Source organism: Podarcis tiliguerta (genome assembly GCF_965153285.1).
Source record: "Podarcis tiliguerta genome assembly, chromosome: 1".
Taxonomy (NCBI): domain Eukaryota; kingdom Metazoa; phylum Chordata; class Lepidosauria; order Squamata; family Lacertidae; genus Podarcis; species Podarcis tiliguerta.
The window spans coordinates 131,684,999-131,709,335 of record NC_139534.1 but is presented as its reverse complement, the minus strand read 5'-3'; the positions used below and the strand labels follow the sequence as shown (position 1 = coordinate 131,709,335).

At 47.2% G+C, this 24,337-nt stretch overlaps 1 protein-coding gene across 3 annotated transcripts in view; it reads right to left on the bottom strand.

Annotated features, from left to right (window-relative positions):
* Positions 1 to 23,959, bottom strand: part of MAP4K5 (mitogen-activated protein kinase kinase kinase kinase 5) — a 97,231-nt gene extending 73,272 nt beyond the window's left edge. For 2 of the 3 annotated variants that reach the window (XR_014509948.1, XM_083435191.1), the window contains exons 1-2: positions 23,711 to 23,959; positions 13,822 to 14,117 (exon numbers count right to left, since the gene is read on the bottom strand). Coding sequence is in view for 2 of the 3 variants with exons in the window: in XM_083435191.1 (XP_083291317.1) it covers positions 13,822 to 13,929 (108 nt within the window). In the remaining variant the exon portion in view is untranslated. The remainder of the gene's footprint in view (positions 1 to 13,821; positions 14,118 to 23,710) is intronic. The other variant, XM_083435192.1, reaches the window with a different exon arrangement.
* Positions 23,960 to 24,337: the final 378 nt, after the last annotated feature.

Genomic DNA, 24,337 nt, shown 5'->3' with positions numbered 1-24,337 from the left:
CTCAGGTGGCATTCAGTTTACAGAGACCAGCCATGTTTGGAAAGGAAGACATCCAGCTCCTGCCTTGGGTCGAGGTCGAGTGCCGGGACCAAGCCCTGAGTACGGTGGTAACTCCGGTTAAGTACTTAATTCGTTCTGGAGGTCCGTTCTTAACCTGAAGCACCACTTTAGCTAATGGGGCCTCCTGCTGCTGCCGTGCCGCCGGAGCACAATTTCCGTTCTCAACCTGAAGCAAAGTTCTTAACCTGAAGCACTATTTCTGGGTTAGTGGAGTCTGTAACCTGAAGCGTATGTAACCTGAAGCGTATGTAACCCGAGGTACTACTGTACCTCGAAACTGAAGGCCTGGACAACAAAGCCTACTAAGCTAGCAAAGACTATGGGCTGACACACATGGAATGTTTTTCACCCTCCACACCAGTCTTCCCCAACCGCAGACCCTCCGTCTCCCACCCAGCCCAGAAAAAAACTGTTGGGATGGGAAGGGAGAATAACACACCTGTTGATCCCTGTAGAATTGCTTAAGGACTCTGGAGTGGAGGGCAGATAGATCTGAGCCACAGGAGAAGGCTCATAGCTCAGTGGTAGCACATCCGCTTGGAATACAGAAGGTCCAAGGTTCAATCCAGAGAGGCTGGTAATATCCACCATCTGGAAACTCTGGAGAGCTGCTGTCGGCCCGTGCAGACAAGACTGAGCTAGATGGACCAGATGGTCTGACTCAGAATACAGCAGCTTCCTGAGTTCCTCTGAGCCATGGACCCAATAAAAATACTTACTGGCCGGCTTTCTGGACAGAACGGATCTTCGGCAGAATCTCATGCTGAAATCAATGGGAGGTGGTTGAAAGGAGGAGACGGGAACTTCCCAGGGGATCTCACCTAGGAATAGGGAAAGTAGGGGCGGAACGCCATCTGGTCTGCAGTGTAAAGTGAGCCTATCTAATCTGCACTTCCCAAAACAGTAAAGCAAACAGAAATGCGGCTCTCTTTTGAAATTTGCACTTCCCCAAATTAAGTGATGCCATTCTTGAAGTGAAAAGCCTATACAGAAATGTGTCCATTAGGAGGAAGTATGTAGAAAATGCATCTATTGCAGGAAACAATGCACAGAAATGTGCTGGAGAAACTGCTTGCATAATTACATATATCAAAGCAAAACTATATCTAAACATGTGTGTATTAGGAGACATGTGCACTGAAATGCTAAGAAATTCTCATTAAAAATATAGCAAACTAATGCAGCAATCTGGAGAACTGAATCGAAGAAAAGAAAACTGAGAAACTGAAACTGACAGACTTCTCCATCTCTAATTGTACCCCATACAAATTAACTGGCGGGGGTGGGGAGCACACCAAAATGCGTTGACCGGTCCTGGGATTTCCTCTTTTCTTTAGCAAGACCTAATTCTGCAGCCTTGAGCAAAGTCTCTGTCTCGAGATGTAGCATGCAAGGCTGTTGCAAGGATGGAGACAGCCAATGTAAGGCACTGAGCCACTTAAGTGTGTCAGGTGTGGGATTAGTAGGGATTCCACACTTCCAGCGTGACAAAGCAACAGCCTTTAAGCCCCACATTGAAAAGTGTATGGGTTGAAGCGGAACCTTTTCCCTGAGAAGCTCAAGGAGAGTCGGCGACCTGACCCCATGAAGCTGAATCAGAACAACAGTTCAACACAACTTACTCTGCCCAAGAACAGCTCTAGGAGGGATCTGGCTGAGATGTTTCTCAGCCCCACCAGCAGAGATGCTAGAAACTAAGGACATCCACACCCATTTACAAAGCAGGTGTGCTAGTGAGAGACGGTCCCACCTTGGCCTCTGCTGGCCCCACTTTGCCACCTCCAAGCCCACACCGTCTCTTTTATGGCATTGCAATTTTTCAAAAGTCATGCCTGTCTTTGTGCAGAAGCCCTTGACGGGAGTCTTACTTTGCCCTCCGGCAAAATAATCAGGTAGCTCCTGACCTAGTTGCCACCTAGCAAGCTGCAGGCCTCAACAGGTAGTTTGTTGACGTCAAGAGCGGGCTGCGCAGAGTAGAGAAAGGCTTTATCTTTCTGAGACCTGCAGGGGCCAATGCCCAAATCCAGCAATTTGAATTCAGGTCCCTTACATAACTGCCTGCTGGGCATGGCTGGTGCAAGAGGAACAAGTTTGGCAGCAAAGCCCAGTGGCGAATGAGCATTAGATGATTAACAGGACTGAGCTCTCCCACCCACTCTAAGCCAAGCTTTCCAGATGTGTTGGGCTGCAACTTCCACCAGCCCGGGGCTGAGGAGAGTTGGCCGATGGGAGTTGTGCTCCAAAACAACTGGAGGGCATTTGGTTGGGGAAGGCTGCCCTCGGCTGCAGCTGTGTTGCAGGGCTTTAATAAGGTAGTTGCCTCTGATGGTGAAGAAACTTTTAAAGGGTTCACACACACGACTGGCACGGGTACACATGGTGGCTTAGTCCTTTTTTGTGAGCTAAAACTTATTTGTGGGGTTATCTTACGCCTGCAAGATTGCACATATTGCCAGGAAGGTAAGTGGGCAAGTGTAAATTTCTACTACAATCTGATAAAAAAGGCAAGATTATTCCCAAGCAGAAATGTTCCCCATGCTCACTTCTCTCATCTAAGCTTCCATCTTTCTCGTTCTTACCATCTTCCAATGGCTGCTCTTTTCCTTTCACTTTCCTCTTCCTTCCTGAGCACATTTGCTTTCATGGGGTGAGCTGGGGTCATGGAAAGACCCCAATGTTGGGCAGGGAGTGGTGACTTCCCACCCTGAGAGGGATTATAGTTGCATTGTGGCAGACAAAAATCTTTCAAGAGGACGTATAAGCTGCAGAGTTGCAAACTTTGCACAAACCATGCCACTGCCATGTGCATACAGCACTGAAATGCTTGGCGCGAACCCAAAGCCATTATGCAACAGATGCTTAGTCAAACGCCAGAGAATTGTACCCGACTGCTGCCTCAGCTCCACCCAGCAGTAGCCCCTTTGTATAGCTTTTCACCAATATGATTGCACAAACACTGTTGTACACTACAGCAGGGCAACTAATACCCAGTGTGAAACACCTAGATTTCAGTTTTGATTAGCTAAATAAACAAATTAAAACAACAATCACATATCTTCAAGTTGGCCTTGCAAATAAGTCTACAAGTGATACAAGGGGGCTTCTGTCTTCCTGCCCCCTGCCCGCCCTGCACATGTATTTAACTGTGTGAGTCCTAAAAGAGGGTGGGTGGGAATCAAGATTTATTTGGCTAATTAAACAATCAATGGCCTTTTTAAACTGTGGGGGCTTATTGTTTTTGTTAGTTGCTATGTTATATATTTTTATGTTTTTATATTGTAAACTGCCCTGTAATCCTTGGATGAAGGATGGGACAGAAATTTAATGAGTAATAATAATAATAATAATAATAATAATAATAATAATAATAATAAAGGGTGGTATTCTACTAAATTGTTCTGTCAGTGCAAGGATTACCACTAGTGCAAGGGGACTTTCTCCCCTCTCCCCCCCCCGCCCTCCCCCAATCTGCTCCGGAGAGTTGGGGAACCCCTAGAACAGATTTAGGGGGCGCACAAAGGGATGGGGTGAGGGTTCTGCTGCACAAGTGGAACAGATACAAATACTGTGTACTATGCCATTCTCAACAGCCTGGTTACCAAAAGATAAACTGCATATGTAGCTTTTAAAAAAAGAGCCCAACGGAGAAGAATCTTTCTTCTAACTTTTCCATATTGAGCCTGACAACCACCGGCCCTTTCTGTTAAGTATCTTAAATGCAGGCAAACTCCTGGCTCTGACAGCCAGAGGGAACAAAAGCAAATCTAGGTCTCTGGCCTAGCCATCCAGAAATGATTTGAAAAATCCTAGCAGCTTAGCCAAAATGTAACATGAAAAGAAGGTATCTTCTGATTTAACACTAACAACTAGCAGCCCTCCAGATCCAGCAAGCAAGCAAGCAGGATTTGACTCTTGAACTGTCTGAGCAGCAGCCATTAAGACATTTCAGGAGTGGCAGACACACAAAATCATAAAATTGTAGAGTTGGAAGGGACCCTGAGGGTCATCTAGTCCAACCCCCTACAGTGCAGGAATATCAACTAAAGCATCCAAGACAGACACCTAGTACGCCTGCTAATCCACGGTTAAGCAGCACACTTCTCCCAGCCTTTCCCTCTTTGGAGCACAAATTAACTTCCTTGGTCTTCGCCATGGTGAGCATTGCACTGTTAATTGCGCATAAGGCTAACTAGGTTCCCCCCTTGACCAGGGTTGTTAACAAGCATCTTACCCTGGTTAGCCCTAACCTTGGTTAAAGTGACACATGAGTCCTTGCTAGAGTGGGGATTTGAAGAATGGGCTTCTTGGTTCCTAGCTCAGCCTCCCAACCAATACTGTATACCAGCTTTCTGTCTGCTTCTGCACACAATTCATTCTGCCTCTGCTTGATACGTACAGGCAGGGGCCACTGAACTGCAAAGCATTCCGGTCTGGCCACACTCGGGTGGCGAATCTCCTGCTCAACCCTGCTGCCATGGGAATATCACCTGGAGCAGATAGCAGAGACAGTGCTTGCTAGCCAGTTCTGAGATCAAAAGACTAAGTCCGAAATATCTGCCAGTCCACAAAACACTACATGCTGGCAGATGGGGGGGGGGGGGAGGCAACCTGATTATTCTTAGCTGCACTTATGCACCAGCAAAAAGGGTTGTGCAATGCATCACACATTCACACCCACTCTCGGCATTTGATTATTACACAGTTGAGCAACTGAGGCTTGGAGAAGTCTGCAGACACCTAGCGAGGCCTCTGCCTGAACTGGGATGGCAACCCAGAGACACACCAAGCTCTCAGCCCCCTGGCTTTGCTCCAGGGAAGACTGCGCAGATAGCCAGTGTGGGACTGAACTCCACAGTAGACATGAATTTCCTCACCCAGCTAAAGGACAAAAAATGTTGGAAATGCAAAGAGGCCGACGGTGACTTTTATCACATGTGATGGACTTGTGACAAAGTTAAGAACGTTTGGGAACTAATTTATAATGAACTTAAGAAAATATTTAAATACACCTTTCCCAAAAAACCAGAAGCCTTCTTGCTGGGTTTGATGGGGAGGGAAATTAAGAAAGTGGACTTTTTTTGTACGCCACAGCAGCGGCAAGAAATATGCTTGCCCACAATTGGAAACTGCAAGAAATTCCTAATATTGCGGAGTGGCAGACGAAAATGATGAGCTACGCGGAGTTAGCCAAACTGACGGGAAGAATTCGGGATCAGGACGATCAGAGGTTTCAAGAAAATTGGAGTAAATTTATGGTGTATATAAAGGATACTTTAAGAATACTGGCAGGACTGAAATAGCTCTTACAATGTATGACAGATATAAGGGTTAAAAAAAATAGAATACGCGATTTAAGAAAATAAGGGGTACTCGCTGAAGAGATGGAGGGAAGTTGCAAGCTCGGCAGAGCTAAAAGTATTTAAGTGATTTATTGTAATGTATTGTAAAAGTATGTATAAGGAAAATAATAAACATTTATTAAAAAAAAAAAGAATTTCCTCGACCAGCAGTGACTGACAGCATGTGTTAACTCTGCAACTAGAAGGGCTAAAAACCTGATTAAAAACCTAATCCAATCCAACCCAACACCAAACCATCAACTGAATTCCTTAGGAAGCAGAATTCTGTGCTCAGAACCAGATTCTGAGGATCTTAATGGCAAGCAGCACCCCACACATCACGTTCAGTTATATTAGGTCCAGAAAAGGTGCTTGTCCGGCTCTCTGGTCAAAAGCAACAGGTATTTAGGGCTCAGAGTGGTCATCGAAATTAGCCAGAACTCAAACCAGAAGCCTCTTGGCCCAATGCTGAGTTACTACTCAACAGATACTATATCAGCCCACTGGCTACCTCCATTATGATACACAGCCTCTGGATACCAGTTACTGGGGAACACAAGCGAACACAAACTGGATACTAGTTGCTGCAATCCACAGGGGAGGGTCCTGTTGCGCTCAGGTCCTGCTTGCACTCTTCCCACAAGGAATCTGATTGGCTACCATGCAAACAGGATGCTGGACTAGAAGGCCAACTGGTCTGATGCAGCTACAGGATTCTTCTTATGTGCTCAGCTGTGCACAGCCCAGTACTGAAAGCGACTGGCAAGAAGGCCTGCCCCCAAAAGCATGCATTTCCTTGTTCCTGAGGTCAAACAACAACCTCCTGACTCTCAGTTGTGTGGACAAGCTCAAGCCTGATGCCCCTTACCTAAACTCTACCCAGTAACCCAACAGAGAGCTAGTACAATGATAAAAGAAAGGCATTAAGATGAGCGTGTGACATGGTTTTCCAGAGTAAAGTCTCTAATCACAGACGACAGGTTGGCTGGCTGTGCAGCCGGGGGGGGGGGGGGAGAGACTAAGCAGCTAAGACAGCTCCCGTCATGTTAGATGTTTGGTGGGAAGTGCTTCTCCCTGCCCTGAACAGCTATGATCTTCTTGGGGGGTGGGGGAATGGGTTTACTTTCAGGGCCAGCAAATCTGGACTGTTTCCCTGCTCCCACCTGCCTTTTGTAGTAAAAATGCACCCAGAAACAAGCTATGCAGGAACCAAGTTGGATCTATAAACCGCAGCTTCCCACCCTTTATTTTGCTCGCCAATCCCATTCCTCCTCCCCCCTCCACAGGCTATCCATTGCCCTACCACTTTCCTCGACTGATTTTCCATAACTATTTCGATCAGGGTTCAGGCCCCGTCTTGGCATGGAAGCTGACTTCGTCACCCTGCTTGATATCCTTTGTCAGGAGAAAATCAGGGGGTGAGTGTCCCTGTTAATTCTCCTTGATCTCTCTGCAGCTTTTGATACCATCGGCCACAGCATTCTCCCTGAGTGACAGTTCAAATTAGGGGTGGGCAGCGTTGGTTTGTGGTGGTTTCAGTCCTACCTGGATGGCTGTCTCCAAAGGGTAGTGCAGAGGGAGGGTGTTCAGGACCACTAAGCTTTCGGTGTTGGGTGCTGCAGAATCCGATCTTATCCCTCGTGCTGTTCAATGGCGTGCATTGTCAGGGCAAAGGCTCTAGCTCCTAGCCCAGTGTAGGGCTGGGGATGTCTCCGAGTCTGAAACCTCAGAGAACCGCTGCCACTGACTAGATGGGAGAATGGTCTGACTCAGTAGAAGACAGCTTCCAGTGACCCTATATGATGATATGCAGTCCTATTTCTCCTTTACATCTGCAGGTGTGGCAGCGGATGCTGTAGAACAGGGATGTCCAACTTCCGAGAGACTGCAATCTACTCCCACTAAAAAAACACAATACCCATTGTATTGACCAGAGTTGCTGAGCTTTTTTAGGGAGCCAGAGTGGTTGAGCATTTTGGGGGGGGGGGGTCGGGGTCCCGCAATCAACCAGGATCGACCAAAGGCACCCCGCGATCGACCGGTAGATCGCAATCGACCTGTTGGACATCCCTGCTGTAGAACAATGGCTGGTCTTGGTAAAAGACTGGATGAGACCCAATAAATGGAAGCTTAATCCATTTAAGAAAAAGGCACTGTTAGTGGGTGGTTCCCTAGACTGGATGGGCAGGGTTCAGACTGTTCTGGGTGACACTACCTTCCCTCTGAAGGAGCAGGTGCGTAGCATGGGGTTACTCCCGGATCCATCACTGTCACATGAGCCTCAGGTGGCACGGAGTGTTTTCCATCAGCTTCGGCTGGTGGCCCAGCTATGCCCCTAGCTGGATAGAGACAGCCTAACTTAGGTTATATATGCTCTGGTCACCTCTAGGTTATACATTGCATTCGAAGACTCTTCAGAAACTGCAGCTGGTGCAGAACTCAGTGGCCAGATCGCTGGCTAAGACAAGTAGACCTGGCCTTATAGCCCCAATCTTGGCACAACTGGACACGCTACCAATTAGTTTCTAGGCACAATTCAAAGTGCTGGTTTGGAGACTCACGGTCGCCAACATCTCAAGGACTGCTTCTTCCCACATGAACCAATCCTGGCACTGTGGACATCACCTGAAGCCCTTTTTCTGTGTGCCCTCCTCGAGGGAGATGTGGACGGTGGTGGCACAGGAATGCGCCTTTTCCATGGTAGGTTCCTCAGGGAAGCATGCCTGGAGCCATTACTGTCTGTTTTTAGGTGCCAGGCAAAAACAACTTTGCTTACCCAGGCCTTTGGTTTTTCATTGGGAGGACAACTAGTTATATTTGTGCTCACCCTTTTAAGTGAGATGGGAAAGTTTAGCTCCCTTTATGTTTTTAGATGAGCCTTGTGCTGCTGTTTTCATATCTGGTGTTACTATGTTTCATTATTTCTATTTTTATCAATCCAGGTACTTTGAGACACTTTGGTGGGCAACTCAACAAATGCATATAATAAATAATAAAACTGGGGCTGTCCCAGGCACCTCCTCTGGGAATAGCAGCAGGGACACAAGAAGATAATTCAGCCTCTGAAGGCCAGTCTTGGCTTAAACCAGAAGACCTTTGCTCCTTTCCAAATCAAGGTTCTGTGGGCTTAAAAGATGAAGGGAGGATTTTAGAACCAGCCAAGATGACTCTCTCCCTGCAAACTGAATGTATGCAGAGTCAAATCCAAAAAAGCTTTCAGAACACATTCTCTGCAACAAAGAGGCTCCTTTCACACTTTGAGAGCATGATGGCTCAGCACCAAGACACCTGCACTGAAAATACATTCCTCGGTAATTTCCTATGCCTCAGCCTGATTTGATGCCCAGAAAAGACAGGGCAGAATTAACATATGGAGAAACATATCTTTGGGAGGGGAGGCATGGCACTCAAATCCATCCATAAACCACAGCCTACATTTGAATACAGGACCAGGGACAATGAATTAACAAATACTTTGCATCTGTGACTTACGTGAATTGCATATTAGTCCATGCTTATAAAAATAATAAATAAAAAATGTTGCCGTCCCCCACCCCCATTGGCGACTAGACATTCTGTTTTGGCGCCCACAATCCAGGTCTCCAAAGCCATTAGGCTCCTTGCTTTTCTATCCCAGTTTCTAACACTGATCCCAGCCCTACCTGGAGATGCTACCAGGGTTGAATCTGAGACCTGGTGCATGCAAAGCCGGTGCTATGCTCCTGAGCTACAGCCCTTCCCCAAGGGCCAAAAAGCCTTACAACAGTGCTGCAAAGCAGATCGCTGGCATTGTCATATCGATACTGGAGATGGTGGGAAAGCAATGGTGGGTCTGAATGAGGAGTTGGCTTTGTGGCCACCTAGCCTGTCTGCACACCCAACAGGGTGACATGAAACAAACGCTTCTCAGCTTTTAGCCATGATGCCACGTTACATCAATTTGCAGCCTGCTTTAATTAAGACCTGGGACATGGGTGGTCTAAACCACTGAGCCTTGGGCTTGCCGATCAAAAGGTCGGTGGTTCGAATCCCTGTGATGGGGTGAGCTCCCGTTGCTCGGTCCCTGCTCCTGCCAACCTAGCAGTTCGAAAGCACGCCAAAAAGTGCCAGTGGATTAATAGGTACCACTCCAGTGGGAAGATAAATGGTGTTTCCGTACGCTGCTCTAGTTTTGGTGTTCCATTGCGCCAGAAGCGGCTGGCCAGATGACCCAGAAAAACTGTCTGCGAACAAACGCTGGCTCCCTCGGCCTGCAAAGTGAGAAGAGCTCCGCAACCCCATTTGCAACTGGACTTAACTGTCAGGGGTTCCTTTACCTCTTAATGAAGACACTGACATCCTGCTCTTCTGAAAACTTTCCGAGGACCACGTTTACAATACCAATAAGAATACCATTAAAAGCACCCATCGCACTGCCTCTCTTGGATCTTATTCTGCCTATCCTATCCCTACAACACTTCTCCATACCAGAAATGTCATCTGGACAGCATGCTCTGCTTTCCTGTGAGAAAATCACATTTTTCTGCTGCCTGAGACCTTGGAGAAGTGCTGCAAGCCTCAACGGACAGCACAAGGTAAGAAAGCACTGTGCATTCTTCTCAGGAGCAGCAAGTAGGCTTTGCATTAGCGGCAGTGCCCCACTGGGTACCAATTCCAGAACCAGGGCAGCCCATATGAACAATCCGGAGCAAAGATGGAAATGGAATTAGAGTAACCAAAACAAGCACCCCTGGAATTGGGCGTATCTTAACTCCAGTCATGCTGCAAGCTGCCTGTGCACCTTAATCTGCTTCCTGTGAGCTATTCTTAACCTAGGGATCAACTGGTGTCCTTTTAATCTGACCCTATAAATGCCACATTCCCACAAGAGAGAGACAAATATACAGCCACCTGCTCTGAGAGGGTCAGGAATACAGAAGGCAGCAGTTCTTAGCCAAGAGTTCTGCAGCTTTTTAATACTTTGTAATGCTTCACCCAATGTGTTAAAACACAATGTTTCTTCATTTAGAATGATACGTGCACCGATTTAAAATCAAATCAAGTTCAGGCTGACTTAGGCCAAAGTGATGCGGGGGCCTCTTTTCGACAAAGTAAAAATGTAACCACTCTTAAAAAAAAAAAAAGGATTCCTTTATTAAAATGAGCACATATGAAGCAGCCAATTAATTAAGGGCAGCAGTGCTTACTACAAAAATCCTAATTCCATGCCAAGGAAAAGCCTATTTCTTTTATCTGAATTATTTATTTAACCAATTTTTATCCCGCTTTTTAAGAGAAGAATCTCACATAACAATAGAAAAAGCACAACGGAAAACACCAAAAGACTTTAAAATCATCCAAGACATAAAAACGGACACACCCCCGTCCCCCCCTACAAAGCGAAACTATAATATATCTGCATAACTTGACCTAATCTGTTGGCCTCTGGGGCTGTGCCAAACACCAAAGTCTCCTGCCTTTGGGGCATTAACAACCACATCACCGGCTCCTCCCAACCTGCTCTCTCTGTCTCCAATATTATCTTCCTCTGCTCATCTTAAGACACTGAGGTCCAGCTCCGAGGGCCTTCTGGCAGTTCCCTCCCTGGGAGATGTGAGGTTACAGGGAACCAGGCAGAGGGCCTTCTCGGTGGTGGCACCCGCCCTGTGGAATGCCCTCCCATCAGATATCAAGGAAATAAACAGCTACAGTGGTACCTTGGGTTACATATGCTTCAGATTACATACGCTTCAGGTTACAGACTCCGCTAACCCAGAAATATTGCCGCGGGTTAAGTATTTGCTTTAGGATGAGAACAGAAATCGTGCTCCGGTGGCGCGGCGGCAGCAGGAGGCCCCATTAGCTAAAGTGGTGCTTCGGGTTAAGAACAGTTTCAGGTTAAGAACGGACCTCCAGAACGAATTAAGTACTTAACCTGAGGTAGCACTGTACCTGACTTTTAGAAGACATCTGAAGGCAGCCCTGTTTAGGGAAGTTGTTAATGGCTGATGTTTTAATTTGTTTTTACATTTTGCTGGAAGCCACCCAGAGCAGCTGGGGGAACCTAGTCAGATGGGCAATATACAAATATCAATATCATCGCCATCCTCTGAATGGCAGGGGAAGGGGCCACATAGCAGTGGCAACCTCACCATTATAGAAGCATTGCCAGTTGGGCCTAAGGCCTGTTTTGTTGCCTTCTAAGGCTACAGGAGCCGCTCTGCCCCATCTCTGCTGCTGGCACACATGGGAGTTCATTTGTGTGTTTCATTGCTTCAGTGTCTTGATATTTTAAAGGTGGTTTTATTTCCTTCACCACCCTGGTGTTCCTTGAGCCAAAAGCCGTATTATAAACTTTAGTTAGTAATTTATTTTTATTTTTTTTAATGAAAACTGCATTTCTGAGGATTCTGCAATTCTGCAATAAGCATTAAATTCACAGAGCTCAAAGGACTGTTTACAGAACACCGTAACAGTTTGAAGCATATAACAGGGGTCAGCAAACTTTTTCAGCAGGGGGCCGGTCCACTGTCCCTCAGACCTTGTGGGGGGCCAGACTATATTTTGAAGGGGGGGAATGAACGAATTCCTATGCCCCACAAATAACCCAGAGATGCATTTTAAATAAAAGGACACATTCTACTCATGTAAAAACACGCTGATTCCCGGACCCCCCGCCGGCCGGATTTAGAAAGTGATTTGGCCGGATCTGGTCCCTGGGCCTTAGTTTGCCTACCCATGATATAAAAGAAGCAGAATTAATCAGCGTTTAAAGCTGCACTTCACTTAGCTGACTTGTAGGTCAAGTTTATTAAAAGTTTGTGGAGCAAATCCTTTGGGGCAGCAGTCACTGTGACCACAGTCCAACATGGACCAGATCAGATCCAAGATATTTGGAGCCAGAGGTGAAAAATCACAACCATGCCTCCTCCTTCATTCAGTGGGAAATTCACCCCTGCACAAGCCTGGTGAGCAGCCTTCTGCTCCTTCCCACTGGGTCTTGTGCAGGAGAACTTCCCAGGGGATTGTGACTCGTGGGACGGATCCAGCTTGTATCCTGGCCTGCTGCTGCTGCTCTTCAAAGCATCTAAACGTCTCCCCTTCACTTTGCCTCACAGCCTCTGACTATCACATTTAACTTGGGACGATACCTAGTCATATAAAATCAAGTCAAAAGTCCAAATGAGTATACTCATGAAGACGTGAAGGGCACAAGGAGAAGACAAAAGTGAGGTCAATTGCGCTGCAGTGATGGAAGGGGACCTGTGGCAATTGAGCAGATTTCAGGGATGTCACAATTTTCTTAGACAAGCGTGGATGATCTCGGCCTCCAACAACCCGGACCCCTCCCATTGCAGATCCAGTTTCTTCTTTTCCTACCCCCAACCTGCCCAGTCCACCAGGCTAACTCCGACCAATGGCCTCTTTCCTCAGAGCTAAATCAGGCAGCAAACCATTCTTTTTTTAAAGAAAAATTATGGGGAATTCTCCTCTCTTCGCTAGTCAGAAAAAAGCATTCCAGCTTTCTAACAGCAGCCTCATTTATCAGCGCTGAGTCAAGAATCCTCACCTGCACCAGAGCCAGGGTTTCAAAATTAATGCTGAACAAGCACAGAGGTACCTTGGTTTATGAACTTAAACCGTTCCGGAAGACCGTTCTTAAACTAAAGCGTTCTTAAACCAAGGCGTGCTTTCCCATAGCAGCGGGGGACTGAATTTACAAATGGAACACACTCAACAGGAAGCGAAACATATTCTTATTCCAAGGCAAAGTTCACAAACCAAAACACCTACTTCCGGGTTTGCAGAGTTCTTAATCCAAGTTGCTCTCCTTCCCTCCATTTCAAACTGTTTTACAGTGTTGGGGTGGAGAGAACAATGAGCAAAAGCCCCATTAAGAAATGCCAACCAATCCTGTGACAAAACCTGGGGAGCAGCGGGTGGAATTCAACCTTGTGCTGTGTACCAATGTTCTGTCTGCACAGGCGTATCAGCTTGTCAGATGAAGCGATGAGCCCCTGCCCTGAACCTGCTGCTCTGGAGGTTCTGAGCCAATTTCAGGGGGCAAAGGGGGCAGATGAAGGGGGGGGGCAACTCCCTTGCGCAAGCAGAAATCCTCACGCAGGGCTTCCGCTGATGGGGTTCGCTAGATGAAGCCCACCCAACACACAAAAAGGGTTGATTCATATAATTTAAGAAGGCTGCTTGAATCTGCATATTGCAACAATTCTGCAGGCTGGTGAAAATATGACTTACAACGCAAAAGTGGGGCGAAGGGACCAGCTACCATGCCCACGACTCTCCCTGCAGAAGCGGTTATGTTGATTCTGCCCTTCCTTAACAGTAAAGGGGCCCAAGCTGCCACATGAGGCAGGGAGATAGAAATCCCAATTTGCAACGGAAATGACCGCTGCAGAAAAGGCCTTGGCATTTGGACTCTCACCTTGTAGACATCTCCGTACGTGCCGCTCCCCACGCGCTGGACCAGCTCGTAGTCTTGCTGTGGATTCCGCCGCATAATATCCCCACTCGAGCGGGCCAGAGGATCCATTGTCCGTTAACGCAGCCTCCACTTCCTCCCCCCTGCCCCCCCTCCACGAGGGGGAACAGGAATGGTGTGCAGCCGCCTCTGCCTTCCCTGCTTCTGGCTTTTGAGATACCGAGGAAGCAACGCAAGCAAGTTCCTAGCGAGGTTATCCCCTGGCGGCAGGCATAGCTTCTGTCCACTCTTCTTCAGACCTAGAAGATTTAGGGGGGAAAGGAACATCCATGAGAGCTTGTTGAAAGGTAGTCAAGGCACTCCGGTGGCTCAGGCAGAAAATCCAAATGGAATCCCTGCTAGCTAACACGGGAAAGCCCTGCTATGCACAGATTCCATTCACTTTAATGGGCCTGCGCAGGAGAAAAATCTGGAAAACTGTGGCCCGTGGGTTGGATCTTTCCAACAATTATTATAAATCAAATAAATAATAATAGTAACAATGATGACATCAAAAGATCCGAGGGTGCTGTACAACATTACGAACACATTTTACAGAGCATCAATAATAAAAACATAATACAGTGGAACCTCGATTTTCGAACATAATCTGTTCCGGAAGTCCGTTCAACTCCTGAAACGTTTGAAAACCGAGGATCAAGGGGCTGGCTGCAAAGTCAACAGAAAAAAATGAAAAACACGCCTTGGAAGCCATTTGACTTCCAAGGCGTGATCAAAAACAGAAGCATTCCCTTCCGGGTTTCCGGTGTTTGGCAGCTGAGACGTTTGAAAACCGAGGTTTGACTGTAAAAAGCATAATAACAGACAGAATAGCAATAAAATAATCATAATGATAGCTTTAACAGGGCAAATATTATTTCACAGCTAAAGGCCTGGGTAAAGAGGAGTGTTTTTGCCTGGTGCCTAAGGACATGTAATGATGGCGGAAGGCGAGCCTCCCTGGGGAGAGCATTCCACAGACAGGGGGCGACCACAAAAAAGGCCCATTCTCTTGTTGCCACCCTCCAAACCTCTCAGGGAGAAGGGACATAGAGAAGGGCCTCGGATGACAAACTGCTGCCCTGCTGTCTGTAACGGGCAGAGGAGGGTCCCCTCACCTGGCCTCATGCCACAAAAAACAGCCTCACCAACCCAGGCTAGCTAACCCACGGTTCTGTCTTCGAAGGCAGTCAGTGGTAAGGGCAGTGCTGCCATTGGCTGCTTCCCAGTTGGCACTGACCCGCGACAGAGCCTTCTTGGAGGCAGTTTCTGCCATGCCCACCCTGGTGAGGTGCGTCTGTCTTCCAGGAATTGATGGCAAAGATACTGTTCCTAGCAACCTTGAGATTACTAGCTGTGAGGGGTATGTGATTGCTTTTAAATGTTTTAGAGACTTTAAAGTGGTTTTCAGCTTCCTATTTTTAGCTGTATTGTTTTAGCGCTACTGTGCATGGTGTCGCCTTGGGCTCCTTTGGGAGGAAGGGCGGGATATAAAATTAATAAATAATAGTATTTCAAACGCTTGACATGGGCTACCAACCTGATCCCCACAGAGGCCTTCCCTGGTGCCCACCCTTCCCTGCTCCAGAGATTTTTTAATGTCTTGACTATGCTACCACTCAGTGGATTTGTAACTGGCTGACTGACCGAACCCAAAGGGTGCTCATCAATAGTTCCTCTTCATCCTGAAGAAGAGTGACTAGTGGGGTGCCACAGGGTTCTGTCTTGGGCCCGGTCTTATTCAACATCTTTATCAACGACTTGGATGATGGACTCAAGGACATCCTGATCAAATTTGCAGATGACACCAAACTGGGAGGGGTGGCTAACACCCCAGAGGACAGGATCACACTTCAAAACGACTTTGACAGATTAGAGAACTGGGCCAAAACAAACAAGATGAATTTTAACAGGGAGAAATGTAAAGTATTGCACTTGGGCAAAAAAAATGAGAGGCACAAATACAAGATGGGCGACACCTGGCTTGAGAGCAGTACATGTGAAAAGGATCTAGGAGTCTTGGTTGACCACAAACTTGACATGAGCCAACAGTGTGACGCGGCAGATAAAAAAGCCAATGCAATTCTGGGCTGCATCAATAGGAGTATAGCATCTAGATCAAGGGAAGTAATAGTGCCACTGTATTCTGCTCTGGTCAGACCTCACCTGGAGTACTGTGTCCAGTTCTGGGCACCACAGTTCAAGAAGGACACTGACAAACTGGAACGTGTCCAGAGGAGGGCAACCAAAATGGTCAAAGGCCTGGAAACGATGCCTTATGAGGAACGGCTAAGGGAGCTGGGCATGTTTAGCCTGGAGAAGAGGAGGTTAAGGGGTGATATGATAGCCATGTTCAAATATATAAAAGGATGTCACATAGAGGAGGGAGAAATGTTGTTTTCTGCTGCTCCAGAGAGGCGGACATGGAGCAATGGATCCAAACTACAAGAAAGAAGATTCCACCTAAACATTAGGAAGAACTTCCTGACAGTAAGAGCTGTTTGACAGTGGAATTTGCTGCCAAGGAGTGTGGTGGAGTCTCCTTCTTTGGAGGTCTTTAAGCAGAGGCTTGACAACCATATGTCAGGAGTGCTCTGATGGTGTTTCCTGCTTGGCAGGGGGTTGGACTCGATGGCCCTTGTGGTCTATTCCAACTCTATGATTCTATGATTCTATGATTAGGCTTGAAAGAAGCATCCTATGGTAGCTGTGGGGTGTGTATGGTCACAGGATGCATGGACATCTAGTATTGTCCACCACAGTTTCTCCAGTTTGCAAATGTGCCCATGGGCCAAAAAGGCTGGAAACCCGTGACTTACTACAAGAACCCAATGCCAGTAGCGTTATCTGCATATCGCAAATGAGAGGGTTGACGTGGAGAGGAAAAAACCTTGCCACTTTCGCAGCTGAGGCGAGACTTAAACTTCCAGCATCATGGGACACCGTATGTCACGCCCAAACAAGGCCGAACTCATCTGCCAAAATAACAGAGCCTTACAAGGGTACTGGGAGCACAGGCAAGGCTCCATCACAACATCTCGTTTGTCCAAATTAAAAAGACACGCACTAAAGAACAGCTAAAACTCTGCGCCACATAACTCAAAGTCTCTGTATAAATGAAACTCTGTGCCCTCTGTGAATTTTGCTGCACTCATCATTGATTCTGTTTATTTTTCTCATATCTATAAGCTCATCTTTCTTCTCTCAGAATACATCTGACTCCCTGGAAGGGAATATACCCACCCTTCTATTAGTTCCAGGAAGAATTTGTCTTGGGGGGTCACTTTGCCCCCAGTGACTAGAGCTCATGTGGTACCCCAAACCAACTACACTTCAAGAGTGCGCCAGCTGATGCTTGAACACTTTCAAAGCCTAAATGAAATAGGAACATAATGAGACCAATAAAATACTAATTGTCCAGAGGGACAGATTGCAAGGAGCTGCCTCTGGAGCAAGAGAAGGCAGACACTTGAGAACATCCCTCATAATGTTGGGAGAGTAAATAGCAATTGACCCACACTTGAGTTGATATTTCATTACTTAATAACATCTATTTCCTTGTTGTTTAGTCGTTCAGTCGTGTCCGACTCTTCGTGACCCCCTGGACCAGAGCACGCCAGGCACTTCTGTCTTCCACTGCCACCCACAGTTTGGTCAAATTCATATCTATTTCCTACACAGATGCAAATCTTGTTACAAAATGCTGCAAGCACATCTCTTAGGAACTTGGGTCCTTCTTAAATGCAACTCAAGGTTCTTAGCCTGGCAGGTGCTACATATCAGTTTCTTCTGTCCACACACTGTGAAATCATGAATGAAAGCAGCCCTACCAAAGATTACTGTACATGGATGAGAATAATTACAGCTGCAGGAATGTAAAAAAGTGAAAAACTTCTGGGAAATGACATATAATGAGATGAAAAATATGTTGAAATATACATTTATATTTCCAGAAGCATTTTTCCTTGGCATTGTAGGGGAGGACATTAACAAACAGGACTGTAAATTGCTTATGCAATATGCAATAACGGCAGCAAGACTACTGCTGGCACAAAAATGGAAGCAAGAAGAGTGGCAAATGAAAGCAATGGACTATGCAGAATTAGATAAATTAACAGGAAAGATTCAAAACCTGCGGGACCAGAGATTCTTAGAAGACTGGGGTAAATATTTGAATTATTTGAAAAGCAACTGTAATAAACAGATTACACTAGTAGGGCTGCAAGAAGTTCTGTAAGGAGGATTATGTGAAATATTGCAACGAAGACTGTGAAGAGAACTATTAGTTAATGATAATTAAAAGTAATAGAGAAATTAAGAAATGCAGAATAAGTGATAAAGAACGGAAAATCTTCAGAGGTTGTTGATGGAAGTCTAAAATATTGTATAAGATAAGAAGTTATGTTAAACGATTGCTGGAAATGATATGTTAAAAAATTAATAAAAATGTATAAAAAAAGAATAATAACAGCTGCAGTATCAAGGTCCCTTCAAAAGGTTTACACGTGCATTGGCTGTGTTCAGCCCCTCCCTGAAGGCACAGAGACAGAAACATCAGTCAGCTTAGAAGCATCCCAACTGCAGTGTCCCAAGGCAGGTTACATGCCCACTCGGGCATCTGGGCCACAGCGATCTTTTGATCTTCTGGACACACCAAGGAAATGTGCAACGGGGAAATGGCGCAATGGCTGTTAAAAGCTGCCTATGGAACGACGGATGACGGAACCCAGCTCTGGGCCTTACGCAGACAGAAACACAAGAGGCACTACATTGTAAACCCCTCGGGGGGGGGGGGGGAGTGCAGAAACACCTTAAGCAAACAAATAAGTCAATGGCCACAACAGGGAAGTGCCAGCTGCCTGGTTCTGAACAGCAGAAAAGTCTAATAACCCTTGATAGCTGGAGAGATGGGGAAGAGAGAGCATTAAGCCGCCCTTTGGAGAACAGATACCAAGACTGGGAGACGTCCCCAGATGGTGATCTGATCTTGCAGGCAGGGGCATGGGATTGGCTATGCACAATCACTGGATTCCCAGGAACCAGAAGGCTCTTGTCTTTAATGTTTGCATCCCTGCCTTGACATGCCTATAGGTCTTTCCTCCGACCAGGAAATAAACTGGCACAGGAGCTGTCAGTTACCGGCAGGAGATATTGCATGTCACAGGGGTCTAAATAGCCACCCATGTGTTATAGTGGTTTATCTGATGCTTTTATCATTTTCTGATTTTTATGTTCAGCTGCAACAGATATTACTGAAGGCCCAGAATATATATATATATATATATATATATATATTAAAGGCAGATAAAATAAGCAATACTGAGCAGCTAAGAGTATCACTTATTAACTAGATGAAGCAATATAACAGGGATATTGGTAAGTATACAGTATTCCTTCCAGGTATTCTCTCTTTGCCAAGCTTATTAATGCATTATCCTGCGCATGTCCGTATTTACCAAAAAATAGAAATGCAAATGCCAATTAGGTAGGTAGCTCCCGGGATGATAATGTTTCATTACAATTATTAGTTTTTATGTTTGGATGCATCTGTGGTATTTTTGAATTATATTTTATAAATATATTATATGAAAGTAACAGATTGCTCACCCGAGTGAAGACTGGGGAAATGAAACACAACGTATGTACCCTTGCACACACTGTCTCCTACAGGTTTGCCTTCCGTACTCTCCATGTTCCAAGCCTTTAGCTGCTGCTTTTCCAAATGCCAGACAAAACAGTCAGGGGAGAGGCAGAGCGAGCTGGCAGGCCCCATAAGGATGATGACTGCTATGGATTCTCCCGCAAGAGGAAGCCCTACTTTTGCCAGTGGAAAAATCTCTCACAGTGACCAAGGCTAAATGTTTTTTTGCAAGAGAAACTATTTGGCTGCTGTGCTTTGGTTCAAAAAGTGTTTTCCCCATAAAAATAGTAACCAAAAGGGAGAAAAGAAAACTATTCACATAACAAAGGATCTATTTCAGCCCTCAGAACGTTTAATATCAAAGAGAAATTCACCAGAGATTCCCTTTTTAGAATGGCAAAATACAGTTTATGTTCAGGGTGCCAAGTATGCTATGGCAGGATGCTTGAATGCTGAATTTATGCACAGCAGAGAATTGAGAATTTCAGCTTTTACAAACACATGAAGCTTGTAGCCCTCAAGACCATAAAGGTGGGCTTGAAAAATACGTACAGTACAAGGTTTGGTGAGATCTAACAAAGCAGAACTGAATAAGTCAAAAACATTTTTAGTTTATTAATGGCCTTTCCTATCTAAACGAATTTGAGTATTACAGAAACTTCAATACAGACACCTTTTTGAGACACAAAAGGGCATGCAAGAAATCAGAATTCAATAAACAAAAGCAACCATTCGCTGTCAGCCAAACAGACCACAATCCAATTGAACTGCAATTGCTTCCAAAAAAAAACCCCACCTACCAAAAATGCCTGCCCTTAACTTTCAGAGCCTTCCCTCCTGGTCTTCCAGCACTGAAGAGGCAATTAGAGCTTTAGTTGACGATTTTACCAATTAAACTTGCAAGAGCAGAGCCAGAGCTGAATTTCCAGCAATCAGGAGGCACGAGTCAATACAAAAGCAGACTTGGATACAAGGGGCAGACATAACTCACATTTGCTTGCTTGGCTGACCAAGAGAGGCTGCTGCAGCCTCCAGCTTTGCCTGGCACAGACAGCACGGATGCTGAATTTGGATTCGCTTAGCACAGAGCTTACTCTGCTCCTGTTAAAGGGGTTTGCAACAAAGCTAATTGCTTTCACATGAATCCCTGCACAGTCTCTTACTAAACCATATAAACAGGAGGCCGAAGATAAACCCCTTGAGAGCAGGAAGACCCTGAGCGGGCTTCTGAGCCAGGAAGATTCCATCAGAGGGAGTCAGATCTTCTCAAACACATCACATCAGAAGAGCACAGGCCCAGTTGGGGTTGCAGATTAAAAAGCAAAACATTAGGAACTTAATTGTCAAACTTAATTGTCACCAGGGGTTGTGCTGGAAATTGTGGCATTTCAATCTGGGCAGTAGACTTTTCCTTAAGCGCTTCCAACATGTACAGACCAGGGTTTTCTAACTCAGCACAGCTTCTGTCTCACGAACCTAGTTATTTGAGAGTGTCAGCAAGCATATCAACAGAGGGGATCCGGCTTACATTGTTTACTTGGACTTTCAAAAAGCTTTCGACAAAGTACCTCACCAAAGGCTCTTGAGTAAGCTTAGCAGTCAAGGAATAAGAGGAGAAGTCATCTTGCGGATAAGGAATTGGCTAAGTTGCAGGAAGCAAACAGCAGGAATAAAGGGACAGTTCTCTGAATGGAAAGAAGTAGGAAGTGGAGTCCCCCAGGGATCAGGACTGGGACCTGCGCATTTTGACTTGTTCATAAACGATCTAGAGGTAGGAGTCACTTCTGAAAATGAGATTGCAAGGAGCTCCAAAAGGACCTCTCCAAGCTGAGTGAATGGGAAGTAAAATGGTAAGTGCAATTCAATGTAAACAGGGGTAGATACACGGAGGGGCCAAAAATAATTGTTTCACACATATGCTCATGGGGTCTAAACTGGAGGTGACGGACCAGGAATAAGACCTTGGAGTCATGGCAGAAAGCTCAGTGAATATGTCGACCCCATGTGTGGCAGCCATAAAAAAGGTAAATTCCGTGTAAAGAATCATCAGGAAGGGAATTGAAAATTAAACTGCTGGTATCATAATGGCATTATACAAATCTATAGTGTTCCCGCACCACGAATACGGTTTACAATTCTGGTAGCCTCATCACAAGAAAGATATTGTGGAGCTTCAGAAAAGGGCCACCAAAACAATTAAGGGTACGGAGCGATGTCCTGACGAAGAAAAGTTGCAGCATTTGGGACGTTTAAGTTTAGAGAAAAGGAAAGTCAGAAGCAATATGGAGGTTTAGAAAATTATGCATGCCAAGAAGAAAGGAGATAAGAGTTTCCTTCCCTCTCACAGTACTAGAATTCACAGGCATCCAATTAAGCTGAATGTTGGAAGATTTAGGCCAGATAAAATAAAGTACTTATTTACGCAGCGCCAGTTTAAACTACGAAATTTGCTCCCAGGGAAGGCAGTGATGGCCACCAACCTAGATAGCTTTAAAAGGGTATAAGACAAATTGATGGAGGAGAAAGCTATTTGTTGATGGCTACTAGCCACTAGGGACGCAGGTGGCGCTGTGGGTTAAACCACAGAGCCTAGGACTTGCTGATCAGAAGGTCAGCGGTTCGAATCCCCACGACAGGGTGAGCTCCCTCCCGTTGCTCGGTCCCTGCTCCTGCCAACCTAGCAGTTCAAAAGCACGTCGAAGTGCAAGTAGATAAATAGGTACCGCTCCAGCAGGAAGGTAAACGGTGTTTCCATGCGCTGCTCTGGTTCACCAGAAGTGGCTTAGTCATGCTGGCCACATAACCCGGAAGCTGTACGCCGGCTCCCTCGGCCAATAAAGCGAGATGAGCGCCACAACCCCAGAGTAGGCCATGACTGGACCGAATTGTCAGGGGTCCCTTTACCCTTTACCTTTACTAGTCACTAGTCTGCTTCCATTGTTCTGCTTCTGAATACAGTGGTACCTCAGGTTAAGTACTTAATTCGTTCTGGAGGTCCGTTCTTAACCTGAAACTGTTCTTAACCTGAAGCAGCACTTTAGCCAATGGGGCCTCCTGCTGCCGCCGCACCGCCTCATCTGTTCTCATCCTGAAGCAAAGTTCTCAACCCGGGGTAATATTTATGGGTTAGCAGAGTCTGTAACCTGAAGTGCATGTAACCTGAAGCGTATGTAACCCGAGGTACCACTGTACCAGATTGCTGGGAAAACTACAGGAGGGGAAAGAGCTCATGTTCTCAGCTCCTGCTTGTGGGACATCTGGTTGGCCACCCAGAGGACAGGATGCTAGATGGGCCATGTCCGGATCCAGCCCACCAGAGACTGTGACTACATGCAGGACGGAATGGAGGAGAGAGCAAAAGGATCTCAAGGGGTCTCAAAAGCAGGAGGAGGTGGGAACCCACCAAACACAGTCATTCATCCCTAACTCCAGGGATAAAGGCAGGGGCTGGGGGCTTCCCCCACCGAATTCCAAACCATCTTGGGGAGGCATCTTTCCATCTTGGCAGACTTCAGGCTTGCAGGGTCTGTTTTTTGGGGGGGTTGTGTGTTTTTTTTTGCTAGGCACCCCCCAAAGAACCACTGCTCAGAACCTGGTGGTCAAGACAGGCACTTATAATCTAAATTTCCAGAGTCCGGGGGTTTGTCTTGAGCAGCAGAAGTGAGCGGATCTGATCCCCCCAAACCCACTCCAGGTCGCTCCAAGCTTTCTCCACAGTGGCATCCTTCTGTTTTGGAGACAGCTGCGTCTGCTGCAGATCCCCCAGAAAAGATCCTCCAGGAGAGGCAGATCCACTTTCCACCTATCTGGAGACCATCCTTTTCTCTTGTGGTGCGTGTGAAGGAAACACACGTGTACACGTGTGCACCAGAAGCCTCGCTTTCGCACGCCCTTCCCTCACCAGCCCACCTCGAGTGGGCCAGAGGGGGGGTGTCCCAGCTGCCCCCCACAAAAAGACCCCCCAAACCCCGGTCAGCCTGTGATCTCTGAAGTGGGGGGCAATGGACTCCCCCCACCCACCTCCTCCCGTCTAGCCTGCTAGGAGAGCCTCCCTCCGCCTCGCAGTCTACCTGACCCCCAAGCCTGAAGGGCCTCCAGTTGGGGGGCTCCGAACCCCCCAATTCCCCCCCCCCAGCTAATGAGCAAGCGAACCCCTCAGGCCTTTCTCCTCAGGCCGGCTGCCCCCCGCGCAGGCCCGGCCCGGGTCCTTACCTCTCTCAGCCGGCCTCTGAGGGAGGAGGAGGCGGAGGAGGCCCCTCTTTGTCCCGCCGCGGGTCGGCGGCCTCTTGGGGCGGGGGACGCCGCCGCCTCAGCCGCGCCACTCCGGCCTGGTCTCCTCAGGCTCGGCCTGGTCTCCTCAGTCCGCGCGGCCTCGCCCGACACCGCCGCCGCTCGAACCCTCTCCGGGCCACGCCAGACCCAGGCAGCCGCCGCTGCCGCCGGTGCCGCCTTCGCCTGGCCGTCCCGCCCTCGGCCCGGCCTCCTCGCCAGCCGCCCGGCTGAGGCGGAGCCACAGCGCCCCGAAGCGGGGCTTCCGCCGCCCAGCCGGCCTCCTCCTCGGGCTCCGGGCGCGCCTGCCCCTCGGAGGAGCCATGGTCCCCGTCGCCGCCCCGCGCTCTTCTCCTCCTCCTCCTTCCCACTCCGAATTCAGGAATCCGGCGTGAAGTAATCCGGATTAGCGCCGCTCAGGGATTAGCCGCGGCCGGTCCTCGCCCGCCAGGTGGATCCGGATTCACGGCCGCCGCCGCCGCTGCTTAATGGGGGAAAGTGACAGGCGACAGGATTAAAACTATGGGAAAGGAGAAAGGGAAAAGTGTCTCCCATTCCCTCGGGGACAAC